This window comes from Asterias rubens, chromosome 12 (assembly GCF_902459465.1).
Source record: "Asterias rubens chromosome 12, eAstRub1.3, whole genome shotgun sequence".
NCBI lineage: Eukaryota > Metazoa > Echinodermata > Asteroidea > Forcipulatida > Asteriidae > Asterias > Asterias rubens.
This window is the reverse complement of record NC_047073.1, coordinates 4,490,599-4,514,787: the sequence shown is the minus strand read 5'-3', so window position 1 is coordinate 4,514,787 and position 24,189 is coordinate 4,490,599. Positions and strand designations below refer to the sequence as shown.

Here is a 24,189-nt window from a genome sequence, read left to right as displayed (position 1 = left end):
CATAACTTGCGTACGTTCACGGCACGGCACACACTTTTTCATACATTCTTGGCCTTTTCACTTTTATTTCCGTGAGTTTGTGTCACCATGTCTTCCTTGAGATCAGTCACATTTTAAAGGAGTCAGTCATTTCAAGAGTTTGTGGTGAGCTGATGTTTTAGTAAGAAAGATAGGTAAGTATGTTTTGTTCATTCATGATGTGAGTGAAGTTTTATTTTGAACGTTCAATTCATGCATGATTTGTTTTGCGTTGTTTTGTTGGAAATGTTTTGGGTAGGGTGCGGCGTATAGCGGGTACATGTAATAATATTAAAGCACATTCCTATAGCTTTTTTTTTTTTTAACACCAACCATAACCCTTAGGCCTAATCGTATGTTCCCTGGAAAAGATTCCGTATCCTGCCACCACTTCTTCGTTCATTATGAAACAAAATAGTATAAATTTACTCAAATTATGAGATATTCCGTTATTTGTAAAAAATGAGTGAAAAAGTTGTAGCAGCAGGATATAGAAAGTGTTCCCATTAATTAACCATTTATCAATCCTCGACCTCAGCTCAGGCCTGACTGTAGCGCCAAAAAATCGGTCCGGTCCACTCCAAATCCTTGGCCCCAGCTCTATTTACATGTATATCAAAATCTTTCGCTTTTTATTTGAAGAAGAAAAAAACACGATCTACAACATGGATAGATCTGCATCATGAAACATACCGATCTAATGCTTTTGAAGTTGTGGCCATCACACTTTTTGGGTAAAAATCAAATGTATCTATTATTATAGTGTAAACTTTCTCAACGATCTTGACAACTTGTTTTCGAAGCGCCCACGCGTTCTCATAATGAGTTGGGTTCCGTCAATTGTAGTTGCGATAACGTAACCCCCTCCCGTGTCGCAACTACGTCAATTGTGGCAATTGATCCTACCATTTATTGATAGGCCTAAGCAGGCTAGTGGTTAAAGGAACCTGACAAAAAAAAAGCGAGTATACTCAAGAGGAGGTTTCTGCACAGTATAGGAAGATGAAATCACTGGTGCTGGGGCTACTTTGACTGAAGTTTGACTGGACAAGGCCAAGGGGCAAGGCAAATACATGTAGACCTTTATCACGCTGTCACCATCTTGGTCATGTTCCCTGTTTCCAATAACAGTAATGAATGCTAACATTCATTGCGCATGACACCATACCATTATTTCGTCCAGCCTCAGTTTGGTTACAATGAGTTGGAATGGAGTAAAATCAAGAATGGCTACACTGTGATAAAAATCTATTTGCAACCTAAGGGAATTTCAACCAGATGTTTTAACAACTGGCATTTGGCCAGCAGACCAGTGTTACTTGGGTGCATGCTGCGATTGGAAAAAATCGTAATCAGTGAAACCACTTCCTCTCAAGAAGGGATTTAGTTTGTGTTTCAATGGATGTTGGACTTTATTTTTCCATTAAGTTATGGAGTGTAGCGAGCAGGGTTGTTGTTAATAGCCCTGGTAGGATGTCAGTACAGTTAAAATATAAAGCTTACTTATTGCAAACAAAAATTTGACTTAAATTGTCTATAGTTTTTTATCACCTGATTTGACAAATGTTGTCACCCAAACAAGGATAAGAATTAACAAATCTCAACCAATCAGGCTGGTAGTTCAGGACACAATGAAATAATATGTCAGTTAAAGTGCAGCTTCCACAATGAGGTTAAAATAAAATATGAACAAAATTTGTTATCAATATTTGTTTGCAATGGTACTGGGACCTTTATACCCTGGACTCCCCCGCAGAGGAGTCCAACCTAGACTATGTTGTCAACAGCCCATCTTCGTGGGCTGAGGTGTTATGGCTCTCTTATCCCAACTATGGTTTGTTATTAAATGCACTGGACACTATTGGTAATTACTCAAAATAATTATCATCATAAAACCTCTCCTGACTTTGAGTAATGGGGAGAGGTTGATAATATATATGTAAAACATTTTGAGAAACGGCTCCCTCTGCAGTGACGCAGTTTTCAAGAAAGAAGTAATTTTCCACGAATTTGATTTCGAGACCTCAAGTTTATAATTTGAGGTCTCGAAATCAAGCATCAGAAAGCACACAGCTTCGTGTGACAAGGTTTCTTTTTTCTTTCATTGTTATCTCGCAACTTCGTTGACCAATTGAGCTAAAATTTTCACAGGTTTGTTTTGTGCACATGTTGAGGATACACCAACTGTGAAGACTTGTCTTTGACAATAAAGGCCGATGATAAAAAAAAGAAAATATTATGGGGGTTTTTGTTTTCAACGACGCATGGTTCTGCTATTGTTAGTAGTTTTCAGCTCAAACGTTGTCGTTTTCAGCACAATGCAGATTCATCCCAAGTACCGTCGAAGAAATTATGGGACGACGGTCCTCAAAGCTGGAGGATGCGCAGATGAAGCAAGTTAATAATATAAATAATAATAATTTGGGGGGCTAATCATCCTTACTCGCAGCTAGAGCTGAGTTGAGTTGCGAAGGACGCGGCTACAACTTCCTGACTCTTGTTACATGTTCATACATTATCTTATCTACAAAATGCCCTTTTCAAAATGCTGACATTTCATTTTAGAGTTTGAGGGAAAGAGAGAATTTTGTTTTTAAAAGCAAATTTAACCAATCGTGTCTGGTAAGGAACCAGATCCAAATTTGATAGAGCTGCTTAGAAGATTGATGCCAGACAAAAAAGAAAAGAAAAAAAAAACAATAGGAAAAATCTCCAGAAAACCAGGAACAGACTTTTTGCTGATAACATTTCTTATATTCGTTGCGGTACCCGCTGCCAAAACATAGGATTCGAACTGCCTCTAGCTGCCGGGCAACCTCGGTAGTCTAGTTGTAGACACTGCTCTAGAATTGCAAGGGTCGTGGGTTCGAATCCCACCCGAGTAACATGCCTGTGATATTTTTTCGCAGGACTCGGGGAAAGTACTGAGTATACAGTGCTAACACACATAAAATAAATATAACATTTCTTTTATACAGGAATATTACATAATTGTGTTTTGCTTACAAAACAGTTGCTGGCAGTGAAAGCACTTTATGTAACCCACCAACTACATAAGCTGACAAACCTGTAGAAGTTTTTTGATCGATCATTCATCTGGCCCAATGAGAAAATAGTGGAAAAAAAAACGATTGCAAATTTTGCATGAAATTCGTTAAGAAAAAAATTAATTAAATGCCCACTGAGTAAACAGGAAATTAATTGTATTTATTTCTCATCAAACATGACATTTCAGACAGAAACAATTCAAGGGAGGTTTTTTACTATCATCATCATTGGACTGTGCAAGTTTTATGATGTTTTTCAATGTTTTTCTTACAAATTCTGTATTATTAAAGGAATAGGATTGCCTTGGATCGGTCGAGTTGGTCTTTGAAAAGCATTTGAAACTGTTTGTTATAAAATGCATATATGGTTAGAAAGACGCTTTAAAAGTATAATACAATAATCCACACAAATTTGCCTCAAAATTGCATGGTTTTTGTTTTACTGTGCGAACTAAACACGATCGGCCATTTATGGGAGTCAAAAATTTGGCTCCCATAAATGGCCGACCGTGTTAGTCGAAGAGGTGAAAGGAAAACAGTGCAATTTCGAGGCATGTTTGTGTGGATCATTGTATTCCACTTTTACAACATAATTCTACCCATATGCATTTTATAACAAACAGTAACAAACGCTTTTCAAAGACCAACTACATGTAGGCCAATCCAAGGCAACGTGTTCCTTTAAGCAGACTACATGGTACGTTCAGCTTTGTGCTTAGTAAGTTTCAGCACATACTTAAACCTGAATATGGAATCCGGATTTGTTTTGTTAAAATTATTTGTTAAACTTAAAGCCATTGGACCCTTTCGGTAAACAGTGTTGTCCAAGGCCCACACTTTGTGTACCACAACTTCTATATCAAATAACAAACCTGTGAAAATTTAGGCTCAATCGGTCATCGGAGTCGGGAGAAAACAACGAAAAACCCACCCTTGTTTCCGCGCGTTTCGCCGTGTCATGACATGTGTTTAAAATAAATCCGTAATTCGCGTTAACGAGAATTTATATTGTTTTGCTGTTTTCTCAAAAAGTAAAGCATTTCATGGAATAATATTTCAAGAGAAGTCTTTCACCATTTCCTTCTGTAAACCCTGTAAGTTATTTGTAAATCTGTGAACTTTTTTTTTTTTTTCTGAACCGAAAGGGTCCAATGGCTTTAATAGGATTCTAAAATACCCACTTTTAAGATCCAACTCTTTGGCTTGATGGGCACACTACAATATTGTACTGGAGTATGGGTAAAGTTCTTAATATAATTTTGTGCACATATTGACATTCATTGTACATGTAGGTGACACGGTGCTGGGTACGTACAACCCATGTTCTGTTTACAGAAAATTTCAGACATACAGATTTTCAGCCGACTTCCTCGTACATTGTATTTGGTTTTTCAGCTGTGCCGTTTAAAGTTGAAAAAACACAGAGAGTCTATCCGTGCCTGGCCGTTTTCTCTTTTTTTTTCCTTTTTATTATTTACAAACTGTGGAACATTTGTATGATTATTGCAGAACAAGTGTCAGAGTTTCAACAATAAATTTCACAATTTAAAAGAACAAATTTAAGAAATTTGATTAACACTGATCAGATTTGACCAAGTTTTATAGCCTTAAATTTGTCAGCATACTTTTTTCTAACAAAGTGTTCACATAATTTTAAGGTGGCAGGCATGTTTTGTTTTTGTTTAATAGTTTATAATTAAACATGGTTGTCGGAAAGCTAGACAGACAGCTCCCTTTTCTACTGTGGTTCACTTTTGTACCATTATCCAGAGGAAATAAGATATAATGAAAAAAATTAAACAAATTTAAGGAAGTGGTTCTTTGCATCTTCGCATCAATTGTTTTGAGGCTTTAGTCATAAAGGAAGTTTTAAAATAACAATGTCTGAAACCCAAACCTATCAAATAGAAAACCTTTGCGGGGTAACATTAAAATATTGCCAACTTCCAGTTCCTTATTTTTAAAAGTGATAATAATAACAGGCAGATACTTCACGGAGGCAACAAAGCCAATGGAAAACTTTGGAACGCTAGGTGGCAGCAGACTTACCAGGTAAATTTCCATTGTTGACGTAGTTCTGAGCGTGCACACATAACCGAGAACAATGGATTTTACCTGGTAAGTCTGCTGCCACCAAGCGTCCCAAAAGTCTCCCATTGCCTTCATGCCCCCTGGTTATGCCTTAATGCACCTGAAATGCAGCTGGAAATTTATAATTTCCTCATAGGGTGCCATTTACCAATGGAGACAATGCATTGGTGCCCTTGCCCTTTCCAAAAACGAGGCATGTAATAATAATTTTTTTAAATGTAAAAAAAAATAAAAATTAAAGCTCTATACAAGGGAGAGGCAAGTTTTTACATTTAAGTATCCGATGATGAATCATGCTGGGCAAATAATATTTCTTCAAATAATAGACTCTTTACTTCTGTCTTTTTGTAGAGAAACTACACAATGTATGCATTTTAAAGAAGCTTTATCTACTTGCATTCTAACAGTTGTGTAGTCATGATTTTGAAAGTACATGTACAAGTTTTCACATAATTATTATTCATAAAGATTGAAACTAAACATTGTAGTGAGCAATATTAAAGTCAACAGTGCAACATGAGCGGTACTTTTTAGGTATTTCACAATCGTATATTTTATCCCAATTCAGTTATAAATAATTATGTAGTTTTTAAAGATGCTTTCTGTCTCAAGTGCTTATAAGGGTTTTGTTAAGGCAGGTTTCATAAGTTTTGATTTTATGAAACCAATTTTGTGTAGCACCATATAAGGGTTCTCTGATACTGTGGTGAATTTGACAGAAACTCCGGGCAAACCCATCTGAAGGACACAAAAATGTGTCTTGCTTAAAGACACTGGATATGTTTGGTCATTGTCAATGACAAGTATTATTTATTGGTGTATCCAAATAATACATGATAAAATAACAAACCTGAGAAAACTTGGGCTCAGTTGGTCATTCGAAGTTGCAAGAGAATAGTGAAAAGAAAAAAAAACACCCTTGTTGCACAAACTGTTGTGCTTTCAGATGCGTAATAAAAGGCTTCCGGCCTGAGGACTTAAAATTGTTATTTGAGTGCGAAATTACCTTCTTCTCAAAACTACATTACTTCAGAGGGAAACCAGTTCTCACAATGTTTTATATACTATCAACAGCTCTCCATTACTCGTTATACCAAGTACATGTAAGTTGTAAAGCTAAAATTATTTTGAGTAATTACTACCAATGAGTGTCTGGTGCCTTTTTCAGGACACAAGTTTCAAAAACAGGACTCAAACCCACACACCGTTTTGATCAGAAACACCACAGCTTGGGTCCAGTTGAACATAGAACAGCTCCAAGCTTACAGTGCTTTTACGTGATCAGTGTCATACTCTAAAAGGGATTCGGATTAGACAATGTTTAACCCTTTAATAGCGAACATACATAAGGGAATCGATGTGTGGTGAAGAGGTTTTCAACTAGTGGTTTAATCCCAACGAGGCCCGGTTCTTGATAATTTCACCGAGACGAAGTCGAGGTAAATTATAAAGAACCAGGCCTCGGCGGGTTTAAACCACTAGTTGAAAACCGATTCAACACTTTGATTCCCATTCATATATACCTTTTCGGTCAAAAACATCATCACTTTTTGGTCAAAAAGCAAAATAAATTCAAAAATTATAATTGTTAATTATAATTTCTTTCAACACAACACCCCTCCAGCTATGAAATGGTAAAGCCCTCCGCCGCCCTCGGGTAAACAACTCCTTATAAGGGAATGATGTGCGCGTATCGCGTGATGTGGCACAACTCTTTCAGCTGTTGCTCTCGACCAATAGGAATGAAGAAACTGTCTTAAAAGAACAGGTGCAAAGTCGCGTGTCACGCCCATGAATTAACACTTTTTACCGGTCATAAACAAAGGTTTATACACACCCACGTGACGCGCTCTCCACCAATAGGAATAGCGAAACTGTCTGAGGTGTTTATAAATGTACATGTACATGTAGCGCCTGCAAGCTTCTTGTGCCAAATTACCCAGTGTCCCGCAAACAGAGTGGCCGCAAACGGCCACAATATTTGACCAACTTTTGCTCCAACAATGGGGTCAAAGAAAAAGTTTAGGAATGAATTGCCTTTTTTTTTTTTCCCCCAATGTTTCCCATTTCCCATGTAAACATAGAAACTACAACTCAAAATCAAAACCATGTTATTCTGTTTCCGTGTTATTCTTGTTAATTTTTCTTGCATTTTACCTGAAAATAACCTACCAAAAGAAAAACAAGATTAGCAATGTCTGGGCGTATGGTCTGATGGTATGGTGATGTTTATACAGAAATGAATGGCCTATAAAGGGTTATACAAATTTAAATTCCGAATGTTTTCAGAATTGACCTTTCCTTACTCGAATAGTGACTTTTCCCAGTGGATGGGGGTTTCCCTCCCTTCTTCAAAGCTTAGTTCTTTTTGTTACAATTCACCAAGCTACACATACATGTAGCTACATTCTAGTGTTAAAATTTAGCATTAATATAAGTTGCTCTTAAAATTTAAATTACAAAGCGGTCATTGCAGTAGCTCTACATGTCTGAGTAGAGATGCATTGTGTCCATATAGCTGCTGGCATGTTCATTCAAATCCATACACTGAGAAAAACACAACAATGGATAAGGAAGTACTGCTTTTAAAAAAACAACCTGCAAGTTTGCAGTATCATGTCCAACTGTTGAGTTCTGACCTGTTTTAAATGCTAAAACTGGATGCTGTAGTCACGCTATTTCTACTACTGATAGACATAATCTTTGAAGTTTCATATGGTTTTATGGGAGGGCATGAAGTACATGTAGAACTAGAATAAGAATTATTTATTCAGCCAAACTTAAAAAGTTAAAAACCAAAAACTTCGGAAATTGTAGTGCACCTCAAGCTCTTCACAAAATTACATTTTTTTTTTAAAACTCTTACGAAGACGATTTATAACAATTTATAAATATAAAGGGGCCTACATTACTGTCCATAGGCAACAGCACCTTTTAGCAGTAGTTCCCTCTAAAAGTGACGACAATCGGTAAACCGCTTACTACCTTTAAAATGCTTTTAAGACGATGATTAGAAGGGAGGAATTGGACAAAATCTGCTGTGGGGTGAAATTTGTGCTGCATTATGGATCTAGTGCGTTTACACATTCTGTCATAATAGATTGATTCCAATCATTTTGACTGGTCCTCGCATGTTTAAAACGGGCATTTGGCAAGCGCACCAGTGAAAGAGATAATGCTGATGTAGTAATTGAATTGGTGTTGAAATAAAAAGTAAGTTTTTGACTCCAGGAAACACTCACTGAACAGAGCGTCAAGTCGGAAAAAAAACAATACATAAATGTGAAGGTTTTTCCTGTATTTGTCTAAGTTGTATTTATATTATTACAGAGGTGCTGGTTGGTTTCGGTTCTCTGGACTTGGAATTGTTTTTTCCAGTTTGCATGTTTCAGTATTTTTTTTCTTGAATTTCTTGTTTTTGCAGATTTCTTTGCCTGAGATAGCGGTTGGGTGATAATGGCATCGTTGAAGTGGTGGGGGCGGGGGCTTGTACCACTGGCGTTAATTCTGTTTGCAGTAGGATGTAAAGGTAAGACTCTGACATTCAGAAATGGAAGTGTCGTGGCCGAGCGGTTAAGAGCACCGAATTCAAACTCTGGTGTTTCTGATCAGCAGAGTGTGGGTTCGAATTCCCAGCCGTGACACTTGTGTCCTTAAGCAAGACACTTAACCATTGCTTCGTCCTTCGGATGGGATGTAAAGCCGTTGGTCCCATGTGTTGTGTAACGCATGTAAAAGAACCCAGTGCACTTATCGAAAAGAGAAGGGGTTCGCCCCGGTGTTCCTGGCTGTGGCTGCTGTATGCGCCACAGCACCTTGTAAACCCTTAACGGTGCTAAATAATAGGGTCTCAGAATTCATCACTGCAATAACCTATCTTTCTGAAAGTTTGTATATACTCAGCGCCTTGACTACCTTGTTTGGTAGATACGTGCGCTATAAAAGACTTCGATATTATTATTATTATTCAGGAAGTTCAAGGGACACGTTACCTTGGATCGGACAAGTCTATGAAAACCTTTTGAAACCTTTGTTATATGGTTTAGAAAGATGTTTAAAAGTAGAATATAAAGATCCACACAAACATTCCTCAAAATTACATGGTTTTCCTTGTACCTTGAGAACTAAAATGGCACGCCCTTTTTTGGTAGTCACGTTTTTGACTCCATAAAATGGCCGACCGTGTTAATTAACAAAGTAGCTGGAAAACCATGCAATTTCATGGCACGTTTGTGTGGATCACTATATTCTACTTTAAAAACATCTTTTGAATTTCGTAAAAAATGGTTTCAAACGCTTTTCATAGACCAACGTTACCGATCCAAGTGATGTTTCCCCTTAACCCCATCTTTCAGAGAAGCAACTTTTAAAAATTTCAACTGGAAATCTGATTTGCGTCATCTATGATCTTTACCCTCAGTCTCCTCTAGATTCCCTCACCTTCCGCGCTTGTCACCAACTGATTCAGTTCAGTGAGCACACACTCCCTGTAGGTTTCAGTTTATGACTTAGTCTCACCACGGACACCAATCTAAGCCCAGCTTCTAGTTCCCGCCTTCACGCACCACTGAGCCAAGTACTCAAGCAGCATCCATTAACAGAGCCCAGCATTCTCCTAAACATGATCCAAGCAAACTGAAATGTTGAGTCGGTAACCACCAATTCTTTCCAGAACCAACAGTACTCAAAACGAGATCACATATTCATGATGGTGTCACTGCAAACCCCTCCCCCCTCAGTAAATACTTTCACCATAAAAACAAATTAATTCTACTTTTAAAGCATTTTTTACCCGATTTGTGTCCGGATATATGTTTTATATGATGACTAATGAATGGCAGAAAACCAATCAAACATTTTAACACTCAATTGTCGTCATTGACAAAAATTATGCTTCACTGTTCCCTAATACATGTAACACATCCCGCCGCATCATTTTTTTTTCTTTCTTCTTTTTATCCATACTTTCAAAAGGACTGGCCGTGGGACTTTGCCCGAATCTAACGTGATTCTCTCGAACACGTGTAACCTTCTATTTCATGAAACAAAATTTTGGAATGCCTAGGACCAGTGCCAGCCAATCTTTTTAGTGTAATAATCCGACCCTGTTAAAGGCAGTGGACACTACTGGTAATTACTCAAAATATTTATTAGCATAAAACCTTTCTTGGTGACGAGTACCGGGGAGAGATTGATGGTATAAAACATTGTGAGAAACGGCTCCCTCTGAAGTGCCATAGTTTTTGAGAAAGAAGTAATTGTCCACGAATTTGGTTTCGAGACCTCAGGTTAAGAACTTGAGGTCTCGAAATTAACCATCTAAACGCACACAACTTCGTGTGACAAGGGTGTTTTTTTCTTGCATTATTATCTCGCAAGTTCGATGACCGATTGAGCTCAAATTTTCACAGGTTTGTTATTTTATGCATATATGTTGAGATACACGTACACCAACTGTGAAGGCTAGTCTTTGACAATCACCAATAGTGTCCACTGCCTTTAACCCGGGTCCTCATGCAACAAACTATTAAGTTTGCGGTGGGTTCAAACTGAAGAATTGGTGGTCTGTTTGATTTGAAATACTTAACGGCCATCTTGGAAAAAAATAAAAAGGCCTTCATCCTCCTCTTTTGGGGAAAAATGGACGATCAACTGTTTTATTTAGTTTATTTAGCCTGGTTATGAGTGGTAGTGGTACGTGTAGAATCATGTATGTCAGCTGAATGTATTTTATCTTTGATGAATTGTGTAACAAAGTATTTTATATTATGTGTTTTGTTTACAGCTCAGTGTAGTGGCTCACCATGTGCCAGTGATGCAACTTGCATGAATGATGGCATTGAAGGTTTTACCTGTACATGCAACGAAGGATATATTGGAGATGGATTGACTTGTGACGGTAAGAGTGTATTCTTACTTTTGTTGCCTTTTTTTAATGTCATTTTAGGCCTACATTTGACACACCACCTATTTTCCCCTTGTAATTCCTACGAGATGTTTCAGGGTAGAAACAAGTTGTCCAAACCAGGTACATGTACATTGTAATTTTATTGTACGATTGAGCTGAGATATTCAGGTTGACAGAATACTGTATTTTGAAGCTTCCTAATTTTCGTTTTTGTAAGTACATAGCAAATGGAAAAATATAGAATATCAATAGTAGCCAACGGCAAAGGACGAAGTAGCCGGCGAAATCGCTAGCAGCCGGCGTTTCTGGACAACACTGTACACTGTGTTAAAGGGTCTATGTAACTTTTGTAGGACAAAAAACACAATGTCCACAGATTTACACTAAACTTCCACAGTTTGAAGATAATGATAGTAGAAAGCTTCCCTGAAAATGCTACATGCTGAGGTGCTGTAGTTTTGGAGAAATGAGTAATACAATCTCATGAAAATTATTTTAATCATTTACAAACGTATTTTCATGACATTGTTTTACTCATTTCTCAAAAACTACAGCACCTCAGTAAGTAAGATTTGAAGGGAAGCTTTCCACTATCATTATCTTCAAACCCTGTAAAATGTAAATCTATGGACATTTTGAAAAAGTACCAAAATCCTTTAATATGTTTTCATTTTCATTTTTGAAGATAGTCTATTGAAAGAGTATTTGGAACTTTTATTTGTTTGATTTCATTGCAAGTATTGTTGATCCATAGACGAATGTAACAACCCAAGTGTCTGTGGCGTGAATGCTGACTGCACCAACACAACAGGCAGCCATGTGTGCACATGTAAAACTGGCTACACTGAAGATGCAATGATGATGTGTACAGGTACAGCACATTCTCATCATTATTTCATTTATTGCTTTGATCAACAAATGGCCTAAATACCCTCGTCTTGAACCTTTTGGAAACTTTTCGAAGGCGATTTGATTAAAACTTTAATAGTGACTCATTTCTTTAGATAACCAAAAGCGGAAAAGTATTTTTAGTATTTGTTATTATTACAGGTGCAAAGGTAAAACACATTCTCATCATTATTTCATTTATCAGGGTTTTCCAACGATACCCGCAAAGGTGGTTTTTTGATTGAAGGTTATTTCAACTGGTCTCCCAAGATACCTGACAAGAATTTTTAAATGAACAACTTTGATGCAAGGACGATTCATAGAATGATGAATGTGCTCCTGGTTCAAATGCTCCTGGTTCAAAAGAAACTGGCTAGACCTGAGATTGAACCAAGTGTGCTGGTAGAGTAATAATAATAATTAAAACTTATAAAGTACCATCTATCTAAGACTAAACTTATTCCGAGTACATTCTCATTGAAAAGAAATGTATTGCTTTAAAAAAAATAATAAATACCCTTGTCATGTACCTTTGTGAACTTCTTAAAGGTGATTTTGATGCATTTTAATGAATAAACGACCATGTATCATTAAAACTTACATTCATAAATACCTCGGGCAGTTTCGCTACTCCTATTGGTGGAGAGCGCGTCACGTGGGTGTGTATAAACCACAGCATAAGGAGTTGTTTTAAGAGTTGTTTACCCGAGGTCGACGGAGGGCCTTATCATTTGAAGAAATCATTGAACAATTATAATTTAAGGAGTTGTTTACCCGAGGTCGACGGAGGGCCTTATCATTTGAAGAAATCATTGAACAATTATAATTTTTGCATTTATTTTACTTTTTGACCAAAAGTGTGCATGTTTTTTGACCGAAACGGTATTTATGAATGGGAATCAAAGTTTGTTGGATCGGTTTTCAACTTGTGATTTAAACCCGCCGAGACCTGGTTCTTTATAATTTTTCTCGACTTCGTCTCGGTAACATTATCAAGAACCAGGCCTCGTTGGGATTAAACCACTAGTTGAAAACCTCTTTACCACACATTGATTCCCTTGTTGACATTTTTCTTTAAGTTTTAAAGTAAGTTTGTTTGACAATGATGTCATTGGTCTTCCTACATGTAGATACCGAGCCACCACAATTTCAAGATGGAACTTGTCCGTCAGATGTAGATGAAGTTGCAGGAGCTGGGATGTCAGACAAAATGGTGACTTGGATTAATCCATCAGCTAGTGATACTACTGGTGTTGCTCCAACTATTGTATGTACACCACCATCTGGCAGTGACTTTATAATTGGTACTCAAGATGTCACATGTACAGCTACTGATGCAGCTGGAAATCAGGCTACACCAAACTGCATTTTTGAAGTCGCAGTAACAGGTTACTTATATTTTATTTGACTTCATCTTTATTCTTTTGGAACTTTCTTTATATCATCAAGTAAAACTAATGGATCCTTCTTATCCAATATATCTTTGAAATCATTCGATTATGTTTAGGTTAGATTTCATTCTTTGGGTGTCGTGGCTGAGCAGATAAGAGCACCGAACTCAAGCTCTGGTGCTTTTGTTCAGCAGAGTGTGGGTTCGAATCCCGGTCGTGAAACTTGTGTCCTTGAGCAAGACAATTAACCAAAGCTTCTCTCCACCCAGGGGTGAATGGTACCTGTGGGGACAGAGATGGTTCTTGTGATTGATTTAGCTTTAGTGTGCTACATATTTGGCAGCACAGGCTGCATACATGTACTCCCCAGGGAGCTGAGATGGTTTAAGCATGGAGGTAGAAATAAAGGAATGATTTAAGTCCCAGTGACCAGGGGTAATAATGTTGAACCACCAAGAGCGTCACTATAAGAAGCAACAATTATTATTACTAGAACAGGAAAAAACACACTCGGTTCAATGAAGACCATTGTCACCATTGTGGTGTCATCGTGGATTTCTTTCTCAAACTTTTATGCTGGAAAGACAACTGAATGGTCTCATGCATCTGGTGTTATGGCGAGATTATTACATGTAGTTTATAATTAATGTAAATGTCTCAATCTTCAACATCATTTTTTTTTAAAGTAGCCAACAACATCGACCCAATTCATCATCCAGCAACTCTTTCACCGTTAAAACTGTGACATTTAATAATATAGTTATTGTGATAATCAATTATTTATTAGATTTTGATGAATGTACTGAGGGTCCAAATACATGTGACATGAATGCAGATTGCACCAACACAGACGGCGGTTATAGTTGCGTATGTGAAGCTGGCTACATCGGAGATGGAAGAATGTGTTTAGGGAGAACACATTGTCAGCAAAAAGACATTATTAACAAGGCATGCTAGCCAACTTATGGAGCTACAACTCATCTGCATTGTCAATAATGAATTCACTTTAAATCAGTTCTGAGAAGTATTTCTGTTCAAATTTAATTTAATCTATCTCTTTAGATAACGAGGCTCCACAATTTCAAGATGGAACTTGTCCGGATGATATGGATGTAGTTGCAGGAGCTGGGATGGCATACAGAAAGGTGACTTGGACTGATCCATCAGCTACTGATAATAGTGGTGTTGCTCCAACTATTGAATGTACACCACAGTCTGGCAGTAACTTTACGATTGGTACTCAAGATGTCACATGTACAGCTACTGATGCTTCTGATAATCAGGCTACACCAGACTGCATTTTTGAAGTCGCAATAACAGGTTACTTATATTTTATTTGACTTCATCTTCCTCAACAGTTTGGACTTTTCTTTATATCATCAAGAAAAACTGATAGATCCTTCTTATCAATATATATTTACAATCATTAAATTAGATTTCATTCTTGGATTAGACCAGAAAAGAACATCCCCACTCAGTTCAACATTGTGGTGCCATCATTGATTTCTTGTCAAACTTTTGTGGTGAGAAAAAATAAATTATTATTATTTCATGAATCTGCCGCCATAGCAAAATTGTTGTAAATTTCTCAATCTTCATCATCATTTTTAAGTAGCAAACAATAATCAACACAGACGGCGGTTATAGTTGCGTGTCTAAAGCTGGCAACATGGGAGATGGATCAACGTGTACAGGTGACATTATTTACAGAGCTTGCTAGCCAACTTATGGAGCTAAAATTCATCTGCATTGTCAATAATTAATTCACCCCTGAATCAGTTCTGAGAAGTATTTCTGTTCAAGTTTAATTTAATCTATCTCTTTAGATAACGAGGCTCCACAATTTCAAGATGGAACTTGTCCGTCAGATGTAGATGTAGTTGCAGGAGCTGGGATGGCATACAGAATGGTGTCTTGGACTGATCCATCAGCTACTGATAATAGTGGTGTTGCTCCAACTATTGTATGTACACCACAGTCTGGCAGTGACTTTATGATTGGTACTCAAGCTGTCACATGTACAGCTACTGATGCTTCTGATAATCAGGCTACACCAAACTGCATTTTTGAAGTCGCAGTAACAGGTTACTTATATTTTGTTTGACTTCGTCTTCTTTAAAGGTTAATCAACGTCAATACCTTCATCATAATCTTCATAATGTTTCTATAATCAATAATAACCATCCCGTCTTCAAAACCGTCTCCGTCATCAACTTCTTAATAATTATCTATTATCATCTACTTAATAATCTCTGTTATAATCTTCATAATCATCTCTATCGTCATCTTCAAAACCGTCTCCATCATCACCTTCTTAATCAATCTCTATTATCATCCACTTGATAGTCTCTGTTATAATCTTAAGAATCATCTTCATAATCATCTTCATCATAATCGTCATTATCATCATTATCATTTTTATAATCATCTCCATCATCTTTATAATCATCTCTGTCGTGATCTTCAATTTTCACTGAATCTATTGTTTTATCCCACCTTCATCAACACCTTTTGAAGGGTCATTTCCAAAAGGATCGTTAAAGTCATTGGTATACATGTACCTGACCCCCTGACCTGACCATTTCTTCTTCAATATGTCCCAAGAAATTAATCCAATTCTTAAAAGTTAAATCCTGTACCTCTGTGTAACAGACAGTTCTTCATTTCTTGTTCAGTATATCTTATTGTACTTAACTATTACTTTGTATTCTACTTTTTCTTTTGTTGCATCTCATATTTAAATGCTGACTTTCTCATCTGATGATTTAAACTTCTCCATCCATTATTTTTTCTCCGACTTGAACACATTCTTCAAACCCGAAACCTTAGTCTTTTCTCCCTGAATGGCTGTCTTTGTTGGTATGGATTTCTCTTTATATCATCAAGAACAAACCGGTGGAACCTTCTTTTCACAATATCTTTCGATTCATTAGATTAGACTTAATTGTGGATTATACCAGACTGGAAGACCAGCGTTTAGTTCAGATGAAAGCATTGTTGTCATCTTGCTGCCATCTTATTGTTCATTGTTACTACTTTGTTTCTACTTCTTCTTTTGGTGCATCTCATTATACTAATCGCCTTTTACATCTGTCTATTCCAACTTCTCTTTCCATTACTTGTTCTCCGACTTAAATACATTCTTCAAACAAACCCCAAACCTTTATCTTTTCTTACGGAATGGTTCTCGTTATTGGTTTCGATTTTTCCGTATATCATCAAGAACAAACCATTGGAACCTTCTTTTCACAATTTCTTTTGAATCATATAGATTAGATTTCGTTTTTGGAATAGACCAGAAAGGAAGACCCGCAATCAGTTCATTGTTGTCATCGTGTTGCCATCAGGGATTTTTTTGCTGGAAAGACAACTAAATGGTCTCATGCATCTGGTGTCATGGCAAGATTGTTGTAAATTTCTCAATATTCATCATCAATGTTTGGTAGGGAACAACATCGACCTAATTCCTCATCCAGCAAAACTCTTTCAGTGTCCATAAGTCTAACCGCGGTGCCATGGAATGTGATAAAGACAACAGTAATTAAAAAATATGACATTTAATAATATAGTTAATGTGATAATCAATTATTTATTAGATTTTGATGAGTGTACTGAAGGTCCAACTACATGTGACATGAACGCAGATTGCATCAACACAGACGGCAGTTATAGTTGCGCATGTGAAGCTGGCTACATGGGAGATGGAACAACGTGTACAGGTAGAACACATTGTCAGCACAATGACATTATTAACAAGGCATGCTAGCCAACTTATGGAGCTACAACTCATCTGAATTGGCATTAATGAATTCACTTTGAATCAGTTCTGAGAAGTAATTTGTTTTGTCAAATTTAATTTAATCTATCTCTTTAGATAACGAGCCTCCACAATTTCAAGCTGGAACTTGTCCGTCTGTTATGGATGAAGTTGCAGGAGCTGGGATGTCAGTCAAAATGGTGTCTTGGACTAATCCATCAGCTACTGATACTACTGGTGTTGCTCCAACTATTGTATGTACACCACAGTCTGGCAGTGACTTTATGATTGGTACTCAAGATGTCATATGTACAGCTACTGATGCAGCTGGAAATCGGGCTACACCAGACTGCACTTTTACAGTCACAGTAGCAGGTTTAAAGTTGATTCCTTATTTTGTTTCAGTGACTGACATTTGGTTGAGGTGTGACGACAATTAATCGCTCCATCTTCCTGCCATTCTATCGCTATTTCTACCCCTCCTTCTTCTAACCATTATGGTTTCATCCCTCTGAGATCATCTTCCTCTTCCAAGGTTTCCATCAGTCTGCGTGTCTTGAGGATTAACATTTTTTTTCCAACCAGATCTTGTCTATTCTCTTCCAAGTCTTCATCTTTACAAATCTTCATTTTGAACTTGTAAATATTGAGAAAGCCAACTATCACCAGAAAGTGTATCTGTCATGTGACACAGGAAGGAAGTCTCTAAAATAGTTCAAACATTCAGACATACACATGTAGTGTGAACGTTTTTACACATTAGTTTTAATTGAAGTGACACTTAAAGACACTGGACACTATTAGTAATTGTCAAAGATCAGTCTTCTCACTTCGTGTATTTCAACATATGCATAAAAAACACCCTTGTCACACGAAGTTGTGTGCTTTCAGATGATTGATTTCGAGACCTCAAATTCTAAACTTTAGGTTTCGAAATCAAATTTGTGGGAAATTAAATCTTTCTCAAAAACTACGTCACTTCAGAGGGAGATGTTTCTCACAATGTTTTATACTATCAACCTCTCCCCAATACTTGTTACCAAGAAAGGTTTTATGATGAAAGTTATTTTGAGTTGTTACCACTGTGTCCACAGTGTCCACTGCCTTAAACAGCTATAATCAGTAAGCTTGATGTTTTGTGGCATACCATGTACCTGAAAAATATTCCAGAATTGTCGGCTACGGCTGTTTCTGACGTCATCATGCGTTGAAGATTGGAACGTTCTAGCAACACCCTTAACAACAATCGTTGTCATAGATGCACTTTAGACGCCGCTTACCTATTTTGTTTATAAAGTGTAATCCTCCAATGCCGTTAATGTTGAACCTGTTCCGTTTTGGGAAATTTGCGTTACTTTGTAAACCGACAACTTGAAGCAACGTCTAAACAGGGACTAACTTTGTCATCACAGCATAAACGAACTTGCAAAAATAAATGGAATTTCTGAAAATTCCAACACTTTCTTAATGAGGATCTTCAACACACGCCCCGTAGTTGAACCCATGTTTTGCTGATAATTCATCACCATCATTATTCATCATCCATGAATTCATAATCATAATCATATTCATGTTCACCATTATCATCGTCATCATACTTAGAGTCGAAAATCATCGTGATCATAATCATCTTCACGTCTACCTTACGTCAATATTATCAGAAACATTACTAACAAACTTAACGGATATGAAAACCTGATTATTACCAAATTGTTTGTTTCCAGTGCTGTAATTAACATTTTAATTTGTTTAGGTTGATAACAAACTTTAAATAATTGACTTTTAATTCAGTTAGTAATAATTTCAACCTAATTTACATCTTTCAATTGTAATCAATACTAATTTTGTTTTTTGTTGATGACAGTGAGAAAGGACCAGCCTGATTTGGTCTTTGATTATCTGCTTTTCTAACTTGGCTCACTTTGGAATAGTTTGTCTGTTTTTTTGGAAGATTAACAATTTTGTTTTAACAGGAATGTCTCCAGTTGACAAAAAGAGACTGTTTTATTGGAACATTTTATACTACTGTTACTCATGTTGTTAAAAGGAGAAAGTATTATTCAATGTTTGAAAGGATTCCATCAAACAGTCGACTTCCACAGCAACATTTCCAAATGAAGCACTCCACTGTCTTTATACTCATTTTAAAACCATTATACACTATCGGTAAACAGTATTGTCCAAGTTCCACACTTCGTGTATCACAACTTATATATAAAATAAAAACTTGTGAAAATTTAGGCTCAATCGGTCATCGGATTCGGGAGAAAATAACGAGAAAACCCACTTGTGTTTCCGCACGTTTCACCGTGTCATGACATGTGTTTAAAATAAATCCGTAATTCTCACTATCAAGAATTTATATTGTTTTAATGTTTTCTCAAAAAGTAAAGCATTTCATGGAATAATATTTCGAGAGAAGTCTTTCACCATTACCTTCTGTAAACCCTGTAAATAATTTGTAAATCTGTGAACTTTTTTTTTTTTTTTTCTGTACCGAAAGTGTATAATGGCTTTAAAGGCAGTGGACACTATTGGTAATTACTCAAAATAATTATTGGCATAAAACCTTTCTTGATGACGAGTAATGGGGAGAGGTTGATGGTATCAAACGTTGTGAGAACACCTCCCTCTGAAGTGCCATAGTTTTCGAGAAAGAAGTAATTTTCCACTGATTTGATTTCACGACTTCAGGTTTAGAACTTGAGGTCTCGAAATCAACCATCTAAACCGCACAACTTCGTGTGACAAGGGTGTTTTTTCTTTCATTCTTATCTCGCAAGTGCGATGACCGATTGAGCTCAAATTTTCACAGGTTTGTTATTTTATGCATATGTTGAGAAACACCAACTGTGAAGGCTAGTCTTTGACAATTACCAAAAGTGTCCACTGCCTTTAAGAGAAGAAGTTCAAGTTTCCTGACCTATATTGATATGGTTATAATCGAGACAACTGGACTTACTATTTGTTTGTGACGACAGTTTCACATCCTATCCTGAACACATCATCAGGCCAACTGATCTTGTGGCGGCAAAAGGGAAACTGTTGTAACAAATAAACAGTAAGTAAAGTTGTTTCGATTCTAACAATATCAATATTATATAACCTGGATGACAAAGAATATTCATAAATGTATAAAGGTTGACTACTTTGACTCGAACCCAGGCTAGTCAAGCATTACTACTCTGGTCGTTCATTTGGAACCAGCCTCTGGGCCACAGTTTCGTCCTTGGTCCCGATAGCCTTTTCCATGATAATATGTGTAAAGCACAGAAGGGAACCAGTGACACTATACATGTAGCAAAAAGGCGTAAGTGTTGAATACCATGGTACTGATGGTTGACTAGGCTTCCAAACGAGTCATTCGAGTACATATACAGATATACATGTATGCAGAACTGGGCATATGTGTGCTGGTCAATCGACAATGACAGGTCAACTAAATGTGCCAGTCGGACTTGCTCGAAGATGTCCCTTCAGAAAGAAAAACATAGCTAAATAACAACACTAAACCATGAAAAACATACATGTTTTCATGACCTGGAGGACTTTTTTACTACTTGTTTATTAATTCTAACAACTAAAAAACATTGAACTTGTTAACATTTCAAAATTTTGTTTTAACACACCGATGAGTCTTTTTTAATCCAAACACTATTACTTCGAGGGTGACATTTAGATAAAAAGCTGTCAAAGAGTATTAATTTGAGATAGGCAGAGAGCAAATTATTATGTTTTTAATTTTTAATAGATTATAACGAATGTGAAGATGGTCCAAGTGACTGTGACATGAATGCTGACTGCGCCAACACACCAGGCAGCCATACGTGCACATGTAGAGCTGGCTACACTGGAGATGGAGACACATGTACAGGTAGAGTTTATTTCACCTCTTAACTTAATTAACCTAGATGTACTTTGTAAATTAATAATTACAAGAGGATGTATAAAGATGTATAGAGTTTGAAAGGCTGCAAAAGAGATTAATGGTGGTGATGCTTCTTGTCATGCGACGCAGTGGGACTCAAACCCAAGACCAGCTTTCCTGTGTGATTTTCTCATCCTCACCACACACGCTACTCTGTGTTATTTTATGTGCATTACAGTGACCATCTCTCAGTGAGGAATGTAGCTTACTCCTATTGCACCTGTTTGACTATTCGGCAATACATATTCATATTATTTTTGCCATGACGTTCGTAGATGAGTCGACTGTCAATGAATACCACTTATGTTCAATTACGGTCAATATATTTATAGGTTTATTTCATAAAAACATTACAAAGGAATGAACAGTACGACAACGGATATGGTTGAATTGCACTAGAACATGTACAGTATTAAACATTTCTTTAAAAAGAGCTAAAAGGTTAAACGGTTTAAACACACAATAGGTGATGAGCAAGTATTACAAACAATCAAAACAACAAACAATCAACCAGCACTTAACCAACAAGAATGAGACTTCGCAAAAATAGATGTAATCAAAGGGACACATTGTGGATAAAAAAACAGCATTGAAATCCATACAGTTCAACTTAAAAGAAGAAGGAAAAAAAAACCACATACATACACCAACAACTTTGAAAAGAACTAGGCAGATGAGAAAGGGATACAAATAGCAAATGTTTGTATAATTGTATTCAGTCGTGATTGAATGCCTGTTTTAAACCTTCTAATATTTCTTGCCTTCAGGCATAATAACACAAAATGTGACCCACTCTGTGAAAATGAGTCGCATGTCGCCCAATGCAATATTAAGTTATGGACAGTTTAATGTGGAAAATGAATTTAAAAAAAAAAAAAAATGATCATACTTATGTCTAATTTGTATACTTTTGCACACAATGGTAGGTTAAAATATCATTTTACTTGTAATTCGTTTTTTTATTTTATTGTTTAGTGGCTAATTTCAAATGAGAGTAACTCAGCAACGCGATACACCCCAAAGCTTAGACACATTACCAAATTACTGCTGCTGATGTGTTCTTTCCAGCCATGCATACAACTCAATTCCTGAAATTGCCTACATCTGACTCATTTTCACAGAGCGGGTCACAAATTACCTTTAATTTAGTATGACTTACAGATTTAAATTTTATTGAATTTTGTTGACTTCTTCTAGAATGTGATGACGGGAAATATGGACTGAATTGTGCCTCAGAATGTTCCTGTGTATCACGTGGTACATGTAACAAAGTGACTGGTCAATGTACATGTAATCCTATACCTGGTTTTGATGACGCTGTATGTGACAAAGGTAAATATCTAGGTTTGTTTGTAACACACTTAGACTCTATGGGTCAAATTGAAGAATTTGGAGACTCCAGGGCCCAATTTCATAGAGCTGCTTAAGCACAAATTCTAGCTTAAGCAAAAAAATCCTTGCTTAGTAAAATCAGATTACCGATTAAGACTCCACTCAATTGTTATGCTAAGTAAACAACAGCTAAACACCAGTCACAAGCAATGTATATGGCATGACATTTTTGCCAGTAACATGTGAGAAATAAGCGAGCTATTTTCTTTGCTTAAGCAGCTCTATGAAATTGGCCGCTGGATTGATTTGAAGTTTATTTTCTCCACTGATCCGTGTGTCCATCACTCTCCTCCTCAATAGCATTTTATCTGGACATGAATTCAACCAAGCTTTCTTTGACAATGCAATTATGCTATTTGACACTCGTTACACCAAATGATGTAAACTGCACAGAACACTTACGGATACAATAAACCAGTTTGGGTATGTTTTTGGGTGGGGAGGGGATATTTATAACGTGTTGCCTTGTAGTAAACAAGTGCAATTAAATAAAGAAATTACTCAATTATAATGCCAGTATAAAAATAATGATTGTGTATGAGTGCAATGGTGTGAATATTTTCATGAGTTGAACGATGGAATGTTCAAATCAACGAATGAAAATATTCTCATTGTTACGAATGAAAAACATTCATTTTTTGTTTTATACAACATCCAGGTAGATCTTTGTCATTTTGATTGGAGGATGCAACTTTTAAAACTAATGACCAGGGCACTAATGCAAAGGACATTGATACGTTATTGTAAAATAAGAACTTGTTATTATTGTTATTATTAGAATAAAATATTAAATGATAAATTCAATAATGATACTTTAATCATGATTGCTTTCCAGTTGACTTTCAGATGTCATTGACACGAGCTGATGGTATGACTGGACCTGTTCTTGACACTCAAGCCATCGATGATGTGGAACTCATCTGCACTGTGAATGTATTACCAGCAGACCTGGTTGGCCCTGTTCTAATAAGATACCCAGATAGGAATGAATTCCCAACCACACTTGATTCCAATCAACATGTCTATAGAGAGACAGTTATGGATGTACATCCAGGAGATAGCGGTGACTACACCTGTGTCATCAAAATCCTTCCTCGACCATCTGATTCCATTGAAGATAAAACAAGTGTTTACAGTCTATCCGTTGTAGGTGAGTCAATAGGAATGATGACAGTGTAGGAAGATTCTATGTCACTTGTTCCAACCTTGTTTCACATTAACATTTGACTTTATCTTCAAGTGCGCGCTAATCCTCCAATCCTCCTTCGGCCTCGTTGGATATGGGACGCAGAATCGCTATATTTTTCCGTATTCCACTCGCGCTTGTGTGATAACTTATATTATTTACATGTTCTACTCTTTTGTAACATTGAGAATAAAAAATATGTATTACAATGTTACTATTTCCATATTCATTCTCTTACCATAACATCAATAACATTGCAGATCTGGATGAGTGTGCAACAAACATGTTTCAATGTGATGTCAATGCCAACTGTGTTAATGAGGATATGGAGGGAGGATACAACTGTGTGTGTAATGATGGCTACAGGTATTCTGCTGATGGGAGCACTTGTGAAGGTTAGTCCAAGACAGACACTGGTCTTACAGACACAATGATTTCATTGGATACAATGATTTCATTGGATACAATGGATGGTTTCATTGGATACAATGATTTCATTGGATAAACATGCTGTGACGCAAGCTTTCCTTATCTGTGTTTTGATTGGTTCGAGATGACGAAGTGTCAGCTTGCACTTTTGACC

At 36.7% G+C, this 24,189-nt stretch overlaps 1 protein-coding gene and 1 long non-coding RNA gene across 2 annotated transcripts in view; both read left to right on the top strand.

The window, feature by feature from the left end:
- On the top strand, positions 1-10,985 carry LOC117297444. The gene is made up of 3 exons (XR_004519886.1): positions 1-173; positions 8,581-8,685; positions 10,942-10,985. It is a non-coding gene; the product is annotated as an uncharacterized LOC117297444 (long non-coding RNA).
- The window catches only part of LOC117297697, a 26,387-nt gene continuing 13,180 nt past the window's right edge, over positions 10,983-24,189 (top strand). Inside the window, exons 1-8 of the mRNA XM_033780843.1 lie at positions 10,983-11,055; positions 11,819-11,935; positions 13,083-13,340; positions 15,170-15,427; positions 20,852-20,974; positions 22,226-22,360; positions 23,256-23,570; positions 23,867-24,001. Coding sequence (XP_033636734.1) covers positions 10,983-11,055; positions 11,819-11,935; positions 13,083-13,340; positions 15,170-15,427; positions 20,852-20,974; positions 22,226-22,360; positions 23,256-23,570; positions 23,867-24,001 — 1,414 coding nt within the window. The remainder of the gene's footprint in view (positions 11,056-11,818; positions 11,936-13,082; positions 13,341-15,169; positions 15,428-20,851; positions 20,975-22,225; positions 22,361-23,255; positions 23,571-23,866; positions 24,002-24,189) is intronic.